This window comes from Triticum aestivum, chromosome 2A (assembly GCF_018294505.1).
Source record: "Triticum aestivum cultivar Chinese Spring chromosome 2A, IWGSC CS RefSeq v2.1, whole genome shotgun sequence".
In the NCBI taxonomy this organism is placed as follows: Eukaryota; Viridiplantae; Streptophyta; class Magnoliopsida; order Poales; family Poaceae; genus Triticum; species Triticum aestivum.
In genome coordinates, this window is record NC_057797.1 from 768796855 (window position 1) to 768811410 (window position 14556).

At 43.1% G+C, this 14556-nt stretch overlaps 1 protein-coding gene and 1 pseudogene across 1 annotated transcript; both read right to left on the minus strand.

Moving 5' to 3' along the window:
* The window catches only part of LOC123186607 (probable indole-3-pyruvate monooxygenase YUCCA10), a 33703-nt pseudogene extending 31950 nt beyond the window's left edge, over positions 1-1753 (minus strand).
* Positions 1754-2553: 800 nt separating this feature from the next.
* Positions 2554-8885, minus strand: LOC123191074 (general transcription and DNA repair factor IIH subunit TFB2). The gene is made up of 16 exons (XM_044603840.1): positions 8711-8885; positions 7467-7590; positions 7217-7384; positions 6669-6737; positions 6329-6422; positions 6063-6163; positions 5558-5603; positions 5422-5481; positions 5269-5337; positions 4680-4763; positions 4531-4614; positions 4296-4381; positions 3576-3666; positions 3412-3492; positions 3249-3323; positions 2554-3125 (listed from the first exon to the last, which is right to left on the minus strand). Exons 2-16 carry the CDS (start codon positions 7577-7579, stop codon positions 2991-2993), a joined length of 1356 nt encoding a protein of 451 aa, XP_044459775.1. The 5' UTR covers positions 7580-7590; positions 8711-8885; the 3' UTR covers positions 2554-2990.
* Positions 8886-14556: the final 5671 nt, after the last annotated feature.

A 14556-nucleotide genomic window follows, 5' to 3' on the forward strand; every position in this document is an offset into this window, starting at 1 on the left:
GATGTGGGGCGAGGGCGGCGCGGCCAATGACGGAGCGACACGTGGCGGCGCAGGCGGATCTGGATACGTCCGTCGACGCGGACCTTGTCCGGTGCGCCGCGGGTGGAGGTGGATCTGAGGTTAGGGACGGAGGGGATCCGAGATTTTTTGGAGGGAGGGGTGTATATATAGGCATAGAGGGAGATAGGAGTGTCCAAATGAGGTGCGGTTTTCGCCCACGCGATCGTGATCGAACGACCGAGACGATGGAGCAGAGTTTGGTGGGTTTTGGGCCAAATTGGAGGGGTGTTGGGCTGCAACACACACGAGGCATTTTCGGTCCCTCAGTTAACCGTTGGAGTATCAAACGAAGTCCAAATGACCCGAAACTTGACAGGCGGTCTACCGGTAGTAAACCAAGGCCGCATGGAAAGTCTCGGTCCAATCCGGAAATGTTTAATCCCCACACACGAAAGAAAGCTAGAAATGGCCACCGGAGGAGAACGAAGCGCCGGAATGCAAAACGGACAACGGGGAAAATGCTCGAATGCATGAGATGAACATGCATGCAAATGCAATGCACGTGATGACATGATATGAGATGCATGAAAACGAAAACAACACACGGAGACAAAGACCCGAACTCGAGAAATAAATATAACTTAATGCCGAAAACGGCAAGAGTTGGAGTACAAATTGGGAAAGTAATATCTGGGGCGTTACATTCTGCTTTGAGGGTCATTGGACCCATTTTTGGCCTTGTGATGCCATGTCGTGACAGGTCTCCAAATATTAAATACGCTGCCATCACAAGGAGTTTATCCACTAGATTCAATGGAAGATGGTGAGCAAGTGTCATGCCCAAACGAATTAATTCCTTTGTCATTACATGAATCTGCAACCACAAAAATGTCACACCTCTTTTGAAGTATGCATGATAAATAAAATTGCATAGAATTTCTTCTTTCAAGAATTCAATTTTTGTCATGTGGTTCCTCTAGTCTTTTAGTTGTTTGTGTGCAATATAATACAGTTCATCTCCTTTTCTATGTGAAATACTTCCTATTAGTAATAACACTTAAAATTGCATCTCTTCTATTAGTAACTATACTAAGAATTTGCGTTCATGCACCCAATGAAAATATATAGTTCATGTACATACCGGGCTTCGTATAACAACCGATGTGTTGGCACCATGGATCGCAAGGTCATAAGCAATTTCCATCCCGGAGTTGCCGGATCCAACGACCAATACATTCTTGCCAGAGTAGCTCTTGCCTGACTTGTAGCTTGAGGAGTGGATGACATCACCTGGAAAGCTTTCTAGTCCAGGGATCATTGGAATATTCTCTGCACTATTCTCACCACTTGCCACAACAAGGAACTTTGCCGTGAACTTGACTGTGGTGCACTTTGACATGTCCTTTGCCACAATGACCCAACATTTTTCATCATTGTCATATGCGGATGACTCCACGCTGGTGAGGTACTTCGGTTGAATGTTGAAATGCTCAACATAATCATCCAAGTACTTCACAAACAAGTTTTTTGGTATGTATGTTGGTGCATCTACAGGGTATGGCATGTGTGGCAACTCACAGAACTCCTTTGCAAGATGCAGGTTGAGGCGATCATACGCGCGGTTGCGCCAAAGTGACGCGCTACAGCTCTCACGCTCGACTATGACATAAGGAATTGCGAATTGGCTAAGGCATGCTGCTGTTGCGAGGCCTGCTGGCCCAACACCAACAATCAGCACTGCAACACTCTCCATTTCAAAGGGAAGAGTTGACAAAGTTGTGGGACAAGTCTGGTGGTAGGTTGCAATGTTTGTGTGTTAGCTCGATGAACTTTGGATGACATGCTCGCCTATGTGGGCGTATATATACGGGTATCTTTCATGGGCCAATCTGTTTTGGATTGAGGGATGAAAAAGGTAAATATTTATTGAGGCCTAATCCTGGTGTGTAGGAGTATTTCCATCTAAAAATGGAGCCGTCACCAATTCATGTTTCTTTCCTTTCGCATCGTCACCAATGACAATAACTGCTCTAATATTCAAGTGTTTCTTCCTCTTTCTATACAATATAGGATAAGGATAAGTCTGATTTCCAAACACACATTTATAGGCAAAGTCCTATTTCATTTTCTCAAGTTAACAAATATGGATGACAAAGTGAAACAATCATCTAAGGAGGATTTGGTACTAACCATGTTAACCGGTTTTGCCGGCTAGTTTTGCCTCCAGTTCAGTTGTACGACGGCCAGTTTTTCCTCCGGTTCAGTTGACGACCATTGCCACAATATCTTTGGTGTCAACACAACGAGCCGTTCGATGTTGTGAACAAACAAAAAGTGGAACTTCAGTTCAAATATTTGAAACCAGTTTTTTTTATATAATTTCGTTTCTATACCGAACACTCGTTTAATGTGAGGCCATATTTCAACTTTGGTACATGTATATTGTCCTACGCCTGAACATCAAATTGAGTGCACATTGTATTTTAACTCTACACACCAGAGCGTGAATACCCATAAACTCCCACATATTTTGTTAAAAAGATACTAAACCACTTTACTGAAAATCCAAATTATCAATCCTGTCTCGATGCAGTTTTGCAAACTTGTCTGGTTCCAAACTGACTGACACAGGCCAATCACAATTGTACGCGACTTCCATGCAAAACTGAACTGGAGAAGTGGAGCACGTACAGTTCATCCGATTTTGATTTGACTAACTGGATAATCCACTACCTTCTGTGACCTACACTTAGCATGACGCAAACTGCAGACTGAACCTATCAAACATATGATTACACTCGATTTACGACCATCGAGTTCAAATGATTTCAACATCTACAGACAACCACTCTGCCTCGCTGCCTCCTGCCGATGGATCTTGTAAAGACTTGTCTGGTTGGTGGGTGGATTCAGGCCTTCCTCACATGAAGGAGCGTGTGGTTCAGACAAGTTGCTTTTTTCTTCTCTCCAAGATGGTCACTTCCCTTGGATCATCTTTGCCTGCGCAGGAACTCCCGCATTTCTTGGTGGAACTCCGCGTTCACTATCAACCGCATCTTCTTCGCGTCCTCCCACAGCAAGTACCCGTTATCCCTTGCATGGTCACAGCATTGCTCAAACATGTCCTGCACAAGTAAGCGGCACCCAGATGTAAGTTTATTGGTAATCAGAGTCCAGGTTTTCAAATTTGTCCAGACACTATCCATCCGCAAGGAACTGGCATGGTTTGGTGGATGAAGGGTTTATACCTTGCTCGGAAAATCTTCGTATACATGTGACAGGACCATCTCGACCCTGTTACGGTCATTCTCCCACAGCCTAATCTGCATCGGAGAATTGGCATTCTTCAGTTTTATGTATCTGTTGAAACAGATGATGTCTGGCCTATGAGGGATGGGTTGCTGTGCTTACCTGATCTGTAACATTCTCTGGGACTATAGGTATTTTGTCGATGACACGAGGGTGGGCATTTTGCTGAAGGAATGAAATTATCTGACAAAGAAAAAGAAAAAAGCATAACTACATGTATCTGTGTAACAATGAATCATGTAGAAATGTGTGATCAAGATGATTACCTGTTCAGCAGTGATCCCGTTATCAAATGCACCATACAGACTTTCTTTTGTTATAGCTCCCACAATAAGGTTCGGGAGTTGATACTCTACCCTACAAGACCATATAACACAAGGGGAATGAAGGACTCACAAAATACAGCTACCAGTATGCAACTGCCAACAATCTTTTCGATTGATTGTGGAGAGTTAAGACAATAACTAGATTTACAAGCAGAGTTGGGTTCAACATTTTTTAGGGGCCTTGCATCTTGGACGCCCATACATAGTTAGGTTATAATAAGCTAACAAGCAATCCAGTGTTGCTGCATTTTTGTATTCCTAGATCTAGAACTTGACTCAGGTAGGAAAGTTGGCATTGCTTAGCTTATTCAAGGCATCTCACAAAGAAGATCAACAGCCCTAGTTGCTGCCTAGAACAAAAGCAAACCAATGCTGTCAGGATCATCCAAATAACTGAACTAGCATAGAAAAATGCCACTCGACGGAGTTCTGCCAGATTTGCTAAAACCTAAAACAATCTGGAAGCAGTATAGAACTGCTAAAGTGCGCGCGCGCGCGCACACACACACAGACAAAAAATGTTACACTTCTGCGCACCAAGCATTTCGCGTATTGATAACCAAGAGCACTAGGAACATGCTGAAGCTACTTAGCAGTGGCCAAAGTGTAAAAATGCCAGAGACGAGCTAGGTTATGTCACTCATCTGACGGCTGATGTACCTTGAAAAAAGACGTAGAATTTCACAGTGCAGCTTGGAAGCAGAGTACGCATACAACCTAAAGTTTGTCTCCACAACCACAATACCCTGCCACAACAATATCACACTATCAACTCATAGGTGGAAAATAGTTCATCTTCATTATGTGTCACTTAGGTGACAAGTTGGTGGAAGTTATGAAGAAGATCTGGAGAGCATAAAACTGCAATAGCAAAGGAAATGGGATGTTATTAAACCTCTTTGCTGGCAGCTGAATCTGACAAGCTCGATGAGAGATTTGTAGCCAATTTTGTAGGTATGAACCAGCTATCTTTCCGGCCCTGTTATTCTTAACTCTTCAAATCATATTTATCAAGCTGACCAGGAAAAAAATTCAAAGTTTTACCTGCTGCAGTTTGACTAACCCGAGCTCCATCAGATCCATAATTGCAACTCTTTGGACTTCTATCAGAGTACTTAGGCTGTAAGCCTGAAACATGAACAGAGAGATAAGAAAACTTGCGGTCAATTTGTAAGTTGAAACAAACATACCGAGCAGCAAGGTCTGAACAAAAAAATGTGCAGAATAAATTTAATATGATAAATGTAGTCCTGCAGCCCTTTAACTTCTTTTAAACACTGGGATTAAATATTTCCTTCAATCAACAATATAATCTGGCGAAAAAACGTTGATGGCCCTCGGCCCCTGCCTCTTAGATAGAACAGAACAAATACAGGAATATACTTTAGTATCTTTGAGATGCTCTAATTCATATGTTGTATTACTGCTACAATTGATCTCTCTTCAACAAACCCCAAATCAATAATATTTATGTCTGTACACCTCTTGCTCATATTAATATTCCCTACTATTGTTGAAAGAAAACTGAGCCATGAGAAATAGGACTTTAATGATCATTGCAGACAAAGGTTGGGTAACTTTTCACTTCTGAATGGCTCTTAACATGATCTTGTAAAAGAATGTTTTACTTTACCGCTCCTTGTGTATGAAAACTAAGCTCCAATAGAAATGATATCAAGTCTGTGGGGTCCACCCCACGTTCCTATTCAAAAAAAAAATACGAGTCAGCACAGAAAAATACTCATGTCAAATCAAAAGGCATCTAAAGATAAAATGACACCAATACCTCTGCGGATGAAATGTATTCTCTCATTATATACCAAAGCTGTGCATTTGTCTCCATCAGCTAGACAAATGGAAAAGAGTGAGAACTGAAGGCGGAAATCTGACAGATAATTTGTTCAATTGAGCTAAGCACAGACCAGAAACTGGAAGCCATTCTCACTTAACTTTGCAGCTTCACCATCCCTGTGAAATGTATTGTATTATGAACTCATGGTATTGAATTCATTATAAATTTGAACTTACAGCCAGTTGAAAAGGAAGAAGAAAGAAAAAAACAGGGCTATGGCTTTAGAAGTCCTGCATCCACATGATTTACAAAAATATCTAAATTCGAACATATCAAGCCAGTCAACTGAATGAATTGTTAGGATCGCCAGTTAATCCCATTTTGCAACCAGGAGACATGAACAATCAACATAAACAAACAGCAATTTACTGTCAGCTCATGGTTTCTTAAATTTACTAGTCTAATTTTTGTTAGATATTACTATGTCCATACCGACACTGCATATTATACCTAGTTGCACTAGCAAGAGAAAGAGCTAACTTTACATGTCATGTCATTGAAATGAAATTTGGCTGTCATTACTCACTAATTTATACGCAACTGATTGTCAAACAAGGGGGCAATTAGATTTGAACCTTGAACTCAGAAGACCTCGCTGGAACGTCTTCATCATAGACGAGCTGAAAGTGGTCCCTTTCTCAACTTGAGACGAGTTGATCAATTGCAGCAAGAAGCACTATTTTACCGTAAAAAAAAGGAACACGCATTACTAGTTGAAGTGAACACATGTATTCTACCAAATGTGCAAACAGTATGACCCAATGAGCAAACAAAAAAAGGTCAATGATATAAAATAAAACATGCATGGAAAAAAATAGAGTATAAGCTTTCTCATCCTGACCTCCCATTGATCAAGAGCATAATTTTCTAGTTCCACCAGTGTAGGCAATCTGCCAGTGACACTGATTGGTAGCGGTTCCCTTGGCAAACACCCGCTGCAGCAGAAAGAAATGGAATTTGACCAACTAGTACTTTGATGGAACTTACGAAACAAAAACCAAAGCAGTAAAACCTTAAACACCATCCTGGTGATTTCTAACATAATAAAAAATGATTCCATATTCTAAGATGAATAAAAACATGTTGAAAACATCATAACAGTGAGACAATAAGCAATTAGCTTCAAACAGAAGAATAAAATATCCGTGTTGTATTCAACAAAATAGTTCAGAAAAACTTACCCACTAACCAAATACTTTTGCATGTTAGCCTGAAACTTATTATTCATCTTGTAGCTCACCTCCTTCCTTCTGTATGTGCATCAAAACAAAATGAGCTAGAAATTGCATGATTCATTTGTAGACTACACAGTATGCACACAGTACACGAGCAGGTGAATTAGAAATTGCATAGACTAACTTGCATCATGCAAGTGATGTAAAACCTAATAAACTAAAGAATTCCTATTACTATACTTATACAGTGTAGACATTGAAATAACGGAGCAAGAGACTGTTTACTACCTCTAATTAGTATTTTGTTTTCGCTATCATTTCAGCAACTTGGTATCCACCATAGATCAAATCGCTCATGTATGCTAAAGATATAACAGATGGCATCGCGCTGGCAGCCCTGAGTCACTATGGCAAATAAAAATCACCATTCTGGCTTGTAAGTTCCAGTTATTTGGTTCTTTGCTAGTTGATCAGATCCAGGAAGGCTAAAAAGGTCTTCTCAAAAATCTCAATCATACATACCAAGCACCAGATAGAGGTGGATGAGGTCTTACCTGTCACGTACTTCCACAAAGACCCTGAGCTGGAGCAGCCTATCAATGGCAACCTTGTGCTTGGAGGCATACTCATCCAGCACCCACTCCTGCATAGCCGCAGCAGGCATCGGTGCCGACACGTACAGCATCTGAATTACGTACTTCTTTGCCAGCGGTGGGAACGACCTGAAGAAGTGAAAGTGTGAAAAATCACAATGACAGCAACAGACCTCGCCAAAATGTGTTGCATAACGGGTTGGTTGGAAACCTGAGTACAGCCTCACAGATGAAGGCGGAATTGTAGAGCATATCGAGTTTGGCAGCAGGCAGTGCAGCCACCATGTCCATGAAGTTCCGCGCGACCACCATTACCTGAGGCATCTTTGCAGCACCTACAGAGAGCAGGCGAGGTAGATAAAGAAACCTAGGTCATTTCGCACCCGAATTCAACAATAATGATGAAAGTGCACGACAGATATCATAACATTAATCTCAAACTGGAAATTTTCTGACAAAACTGCATACAAGATCAGCCAGCTCCTAACTAGACATAACTCCCACCAGTGTCAGCACTAGAATTGGTCTCTACTAACTTTGCAAACCTACAAGATAACTTACAGATCATAACTAAAATTTCGAAGAGCATGATTGGTTTGATGCCCAACATTGTAGGAATTAGAAAAAGTATGTGACTGAAGTGAACTAGTTAAACCGTAATGCTGTATTTGGGGCTACTACAGGAGGGTAATGTGGTGGAGCTACAAACAAATTGTTGGGTGAGAGGCCAAGCTAAAGAAGAAGACAGAAAATTTCAATTCTGAATCGATGTCATTAATAAGTAGCATCCGTAAACAACAATTGCTTTACATAAACTGTAAACAACAAGATCTTCAGTGATTTATTTATGCCACCACAGACGAATAGACAATAACATATTCAGGGCCTTGGAATTGAATTGGCCCCAATATCAGATCTCCTTGACCCTGACACTGACATTGCACCCGAATTCTTTTGTTTGGATGTTGACATAATTGACCAAAACCTGAAATTCGCATGAGAAGCTTAATTCTAAAGCTTGTTTGGATGCTCATTCTCTAGATTTTAATTTCTCATTTGTCATAGGATGAACATTGTACTTTGATGTAATGTTTAAGACTAAATCTATGCAATATGTGAATATATATTATTGTTTTTGGAAAGATTGCATGTCAAGAATACAACAACATCACCTGCACAACTTGCAATTAGGCATCAATTTATATAGCATAGTAATCAAGGGTGGGGATTAGGGTTTCTGTCCAGGGGTTGGGAGGGGGTAGGTGACGGTTGCCATGGACTGGCTACAGGAAGTAGCAGCCATGGGGGGGAGAGGCTGCCGTGCCATCTACCATGGGAGAGGGAGACGGGCGCGTGGGAGTGGGTCAGGCAGACGGCGGCGCGCGGGAGGGAAGACGGGTGCGCGGGGAAGGAGGCGGGCACGCGGGGGAGATGAGAGGAGGAAGAGGGGCTGACCTGCGCCGCCGGGAGCACGGTGGAGCGGCGTCCGAAGTGTGTGTGTGCCGCTGGCCGGTGGCCGGTGGCGGAGCCGCGGGGGCCGGCGGCGGCTGTGCCCTGTCCCCTGTGCGACGCTCCGTCGGGGGCGTGTGCTGCGCCGATGTGTTGCGTTGGGCTGGGCTGCTGCGTGTTCGTTGAGTTGTTAGCGCCTGAAAGACGACACTGTGAGCCGGCCCATGTAGCTGTTCCCTCTGCTTCCCTCTCTCGCGCTCCGTTTTTTCGGTTTTTTTTTTCCTCACGTACATGTCGCTCGTTCCCTGACCTCGCCTCGTCAGTCAAGGGTCAGCCAAGTTGACCCTTGACCACTTGACATTTGACTTTGCAAATGATTCACAGAATTTGAAATAAATTCATAAATTTAAAAAAATAGTGAAACATGAAAATTTTCGCAAATTTTTTAACAGTGAAAAAAACTTCATGGCTGTGGAAAAAAGTTCACGAAAATGATTTTTCTTGTGAATTTGGAAAATTCGCAAATTTTGAAATAAATTCATAGTTTATAAAAAATAGCGAAACTTAAAAATTTCACGAATTTGAAAGTTCAAAATTAAAAAATATGAATTTTAAAAAGTTCACCAATTGAATAATTTTAGTGCATTTGAAAAAAGACCATCGATTTCAAGAAAAAAATCATGAATTTGAAAAAAAATACGAATTTTGAAAAAAAAAATAGGAATTTGAAATGAAATCACCTGTTCTGAAAAATGTGCAAAATTAAAAACATAGATTTTTTTAATAAAAACATGAGTTTAAAAATAAAAAGAAAAAGGTAAAAGGAAAAAAACTTATAAAAAACACTGAAAAACTACCAAAAACAGCCCAGAAAACCGGCAGGAACCTTAACCAGTAGAGTGGTGATAACCGGTCGGTAGCCCAACTTTTTTTTAGGCAAGGTCGGCAGCCCACCTAGACTTCCGAACGAGTGGGGGTTGTGCACACCATACCATTTGCACTCTATTTGGCCCCTGAAGCGCCAAATAGGATTCGGGTTGGATTTAGGTATGATTTATTTTTCTTCATCGTTGGGCAGGCGACGACCAAGGTCAGACCTCACGTCACTCGCCATACCCAATGGACAGACATTAGGGCTACTCCAACGTTGGGACGTATTTTGTCCTCTTGCGTCTATTTGGGTTCCCGTGGACGGAAATCACAACCTAACGCGGCGACATATTTGACGTTTATGTCTATTTTATATCTGCGCGAATCCATTTTCTAGCTCAAATTTGAGTCGGGTTTGGGTCCACAAGGAAAAAAGACAGTCGCGTTGCGCGTCCGCTCGGTGTTCGCACTGGGCCACATGGCAGCCCCCTAACAACCAGCTCATGGTCCTTTTAAATGCCACGCGTGGGGGAGGGGGGGCGCCCCCCATCCGCGCCCACTCCTCTCTCCCACCCTCCCTCCCCTGCTGTCGATAGTAAATCCTAGGCCATGGTCCATTGCCGGCGCAATACCGTGCAAGTGGACCCCCGAGAAGCACGAGCGCGAGGCCAGCTCCATCTCAAGGCGGCACCGCGCGGCCCTGTTCACCTTGACGCCGCCGGGGGCTGTGCTACCGCTGCAGGATCGCAGGTACACCCTCTTAAAACGTGCCGGAGGTACTGGGAGGCGGTCATCCTGGCGCCCTAACCCCGATGTGAATAGATGGGCACTTGAACCCAGAAAGGGTTGAGTGTCAGTCGTTCTGGCCTTCGGTCCCGCACGGAAGAGTAGAACACCCGGCAATTAATAGCATCCCAAAAGAAATTCATAACCATTATCCAAAGCAAAACCTACAAAAAGGGTCGTATACCCGGGCGGCTAAATTAGACTCCCGTGCTCGAAGCCAAACAGGGGTCACTGGATTATGTCAAAGGGCGGGCACGTGTGGTTCGTGTTTCACCGGCCGGGTAAGCGGTCAAAGCATGGCATGATGGGCATGCCAAAGGAGTTTTATTTTCGACATACATAGATGAGAGACGGCTCCGAAGTCATACAAACATAATATGCGATATACACGAATAAATACAAAGGTACTAAACACGGCAAACAAATACTTCCACGTCTACATCCACATCTACTACCCTTATCTTGATTTATTAATCTTTTTTATATTTTATGTCAAATTTTGACCTTAAATTTAACTAACAAATTGTTAATGCATGTTATAAAAATAATATAATTGAAAACTATGTTCAAATACGAATCCAACGATATGATTTTTGGAGACATGCATTCATATTTTATTAATTAAATCTATAATCAAAATTTGGCACAAAATACAAAAGGAAGTTATAAACCAGGACGGAGGTAGTACATCTTTTTTTTGACGGGAAGGCCTACGGCTAGCTTCACTACTAGGAAAAGGGCTATAGATGTAATTGACACTAATGGTGCACCAGGTGCGTGAAGAAAATATGCCCTAGAGGCAATAATAAAGTTATTATTTATTTCCTTATATCATGATAAATGTTTATTATTCATGCTAGAATTGTATTAACCGGAAACATAAAACATGTGTGAATACATAGACAAACTTAGTGTCACTAGTATGCCTCTACTTGACTAGCTCGTTAATCAAAGATGGTTATGTTTCCTAACCATGAACAAAGAGTTGTTATTTGATTAACGAGCCCACATCATTAGTTGAATGATCTGATTGACATGACCCATTTCATTAGCTTAGCACCCGATCGTTTAGTATGTTGCTATTGCTTTCTTCATGACTTATACATGTTCCTATGACTATGAGATTATGCAACTCCCGTTTGCCGGAGGAACACTTTGGGTACTACCAAACGTCACAACGTAACTCGGTGATTATAAAGGAGTACTACAGGTGTCTCCAATGGTAGATGTTGGGTTGGCGTATTTCGAGAATAGGATTTGTCACCCCGATTGTCGGAGAGGTATCTCTGGGCCCTCTCGGTAATACACATCACATAAGCCTTGCAAGCATTATAACTAAGATGTTAGTTGTGAGATGATGTATTACGGAGCGAGTAAAGAGACTTGCCAGTAACGAGATTGAACTAGGTATTGGATACCGACGATCGAATCTCGGGCAAGTAACATACCGATGACAAAGGGAACAACGTATGTTGTTATGCGGTCTGACCGATAAAGATCTTCGTAGAATATGTAGGAGCCAATATGGGCATCCAGGTCCCGCTACTGGTTATTGACCGGAGACGTGTCTCGGTCATGTCTATATTGTTCTCGAACCGTAGGGTCCGCACGCTTAACGTTACGATGATAGTTATTATGAGTTTATGCATTTTGATGTACCGAAGGTTGTTCGGAGTCCCGGATGTGATCACGGACATGACGAGGAGTCTCGAAATGGTCGAGACATAAAGATTGATATATTGGAAGCCTATGTTTGGACATCGGAAGTGTTCCGGGTGAAATCGGGATTTTACCGGAGTACCGGGAGGTTACCGGAACCCCCCGGGAACCATATGGGCCTTATTGGGCCTTAGTGGTAAGGTGAAAGGGGCAGCCCAAGGTGGGCTGCGCGCCTCCCCCCTCCCCTAGTCCTATTAGGACTAGGAGAGGTGGCCGGCCACCTCTCTCCCTCTCTTTCTCCTTGGGAGTCCTATTAGGAATAGGATTGGGGGGGGGAGTCCTACTCCCGGTAGGAGTAGGACTCCTCCTGCGCCTCCATAGTTGGCCGGCCAGCCCTCCCCTTGGCAACCTTTATATACGGGGGCAGGGGGCACCTCTAGAAACACAAGTTGATCATTGAGATTGTTCCTTAGCCGTGTGCGGTGCCCCCTGCCACCAAATTCCACCTCGATCATATCGTTGTAGTGCTTAGGCGAAGCCCTACGTCGGTAGTACATCAAGATCGTCACCACGCCGTCGTGCTGACGGAACTCCTTCCCGAAGCTTTGCTGGATCGGAGCCCGGGGATCGTCATCGAGCTGAACGTGTGCTAAGAACTCGGAGGTGCCGGAGTAACGGTGCTTGGATCGGTCGGACCGGGAATAAGACGTACGACTACTTCCTCTATGTTGTGTCAACGCTTCCGTTGCGATCTACAAGGGTACGTAGATCAGACTCTCCCCCTCGTTGCTATGCATCACCATGATCTTGCGTGTGTGTAGGAAAATTTTGAAATTACTACGTTCCCCAACAGTGGCATCCGAGCCTAGGTTTTATGGTTTGATGTTATTTGCACGAGTAGAACACAAGTGAGTTGTGGGCGATACAAGTCATACTGCCTACCAGCATGTCATACTTTGGTTCGGCGGTATTGTTGGACGAGACGACCCGGACGAACCTTACGCGTACGCTTACGCGAGACCGGTTCCCTCGAGTGCTTTGCACATAGATGGCTTGCGGGCGACTGTCTCTCCAACTTTAGTTGAACCGAGTGTGGCTACGCCCGGTCCTTGAGAAGGTTAAAACGGAGTCTATTTGACAAACTATCGTTGTGGTTTTGATGCGTAGGTGAGATGAGTTCTTGCTTAAGCCCGTAGCAGCCACGTAAAACTTGCAACAACATAGTAGAGGACGTCTAACTTGTTTTTGCAGGGCATGTTGTGATGTGATATGGTCAAGGCATGATGCTAAATTTTATTGTATGAGATGATCATGTTTTGTAACCAAGTTATCGGCAACTGGCAGGAGCCATATGGTTGTCGCTTTATTGTATGCAATGCAATCGCGATGTAATGCTTTACTTTATTACTAAGCGGTAGTGATAGTCGTGGAAGCATAAGATTGGCGAGACGACAACGATGCTACGATGGAGATCAATGTGTCGTGCCGGTGACGATGGTGATCATGACGGTGCTTCGGAGATGGAGATCACAAGCACAAGATGATGATGGCCATATCATATCACTTATATTGATTGCATGTGATGTTTATCTTTTATGCATCTTATCTTGCTTTGATTGACGGTAGCATTATAAGATGATCTCTCACTAAATTATCAAGAAGTGTTCTCCCTGAGTATGCACCGTTGCCAAAGTTCGTCGTGCCCAGACACCACGTGATGATCGGGTGTGATAAGCTCTACGTCCATCTACAACGGGTGCAAGCCAGTTTTGCACACGCAGAATACTCAGGTTAAACTTGACGAGCCTAGCATATGCAGATATGGCCTCGGAACACAGAGACCGAAAGGTCGAGCGTGAATCATATAGTAGATATGATCAACATAACGATGTTCACCATTGAAAACTACTCCATCTCACGTGATGATCGGTTATGGTTTAGTTGATTTGGATCACGTGATCACTTAGAGGATTAGAGGGATGTCTATCTAACTGGGAGTTCTTAAGTAATTTGATTAACTGAACTTAAACTTATCATGAACTTAGTACCTGATAGTATCTTGCTTGTTTATGTTGATTGTAGATAGATGGCTCATGCTGTTGTTCCGTTGAATTTTAATGCGTTCCTTGAGAAAGCAAAGTTGAAAGATGATGGTAGCAATTACACGGACTGGGTCCGTAACCTGAGGATTATCCTCATTGCTGCACAGAAGAATTACGTCCTGGAAGCACCGCTGGGTGCCAGGCCTGCTGCTGGAGCAACACCAGATGTTATGAATGTCTGGCAGAGCAAAGCTGATGACTACTCGATAGTTCAATGTGCCATGCTTTAAGGCTTAGAATCGGGACTTCAACGACGTTTTGAACGTCATGGAGCATATGAGATGTTCCAGGAGTTGAAGTTAATATTTCAAGCAAATGCCCGAATTGAGAGATATGAAGTCTCCAATAAGTTCTATAGCTGCAAGATGGAGGAGAACAGTTCTGTCAGTGAGCATATACTCAAAATGTCTGGGTATAATAATCACTTGATTCAGA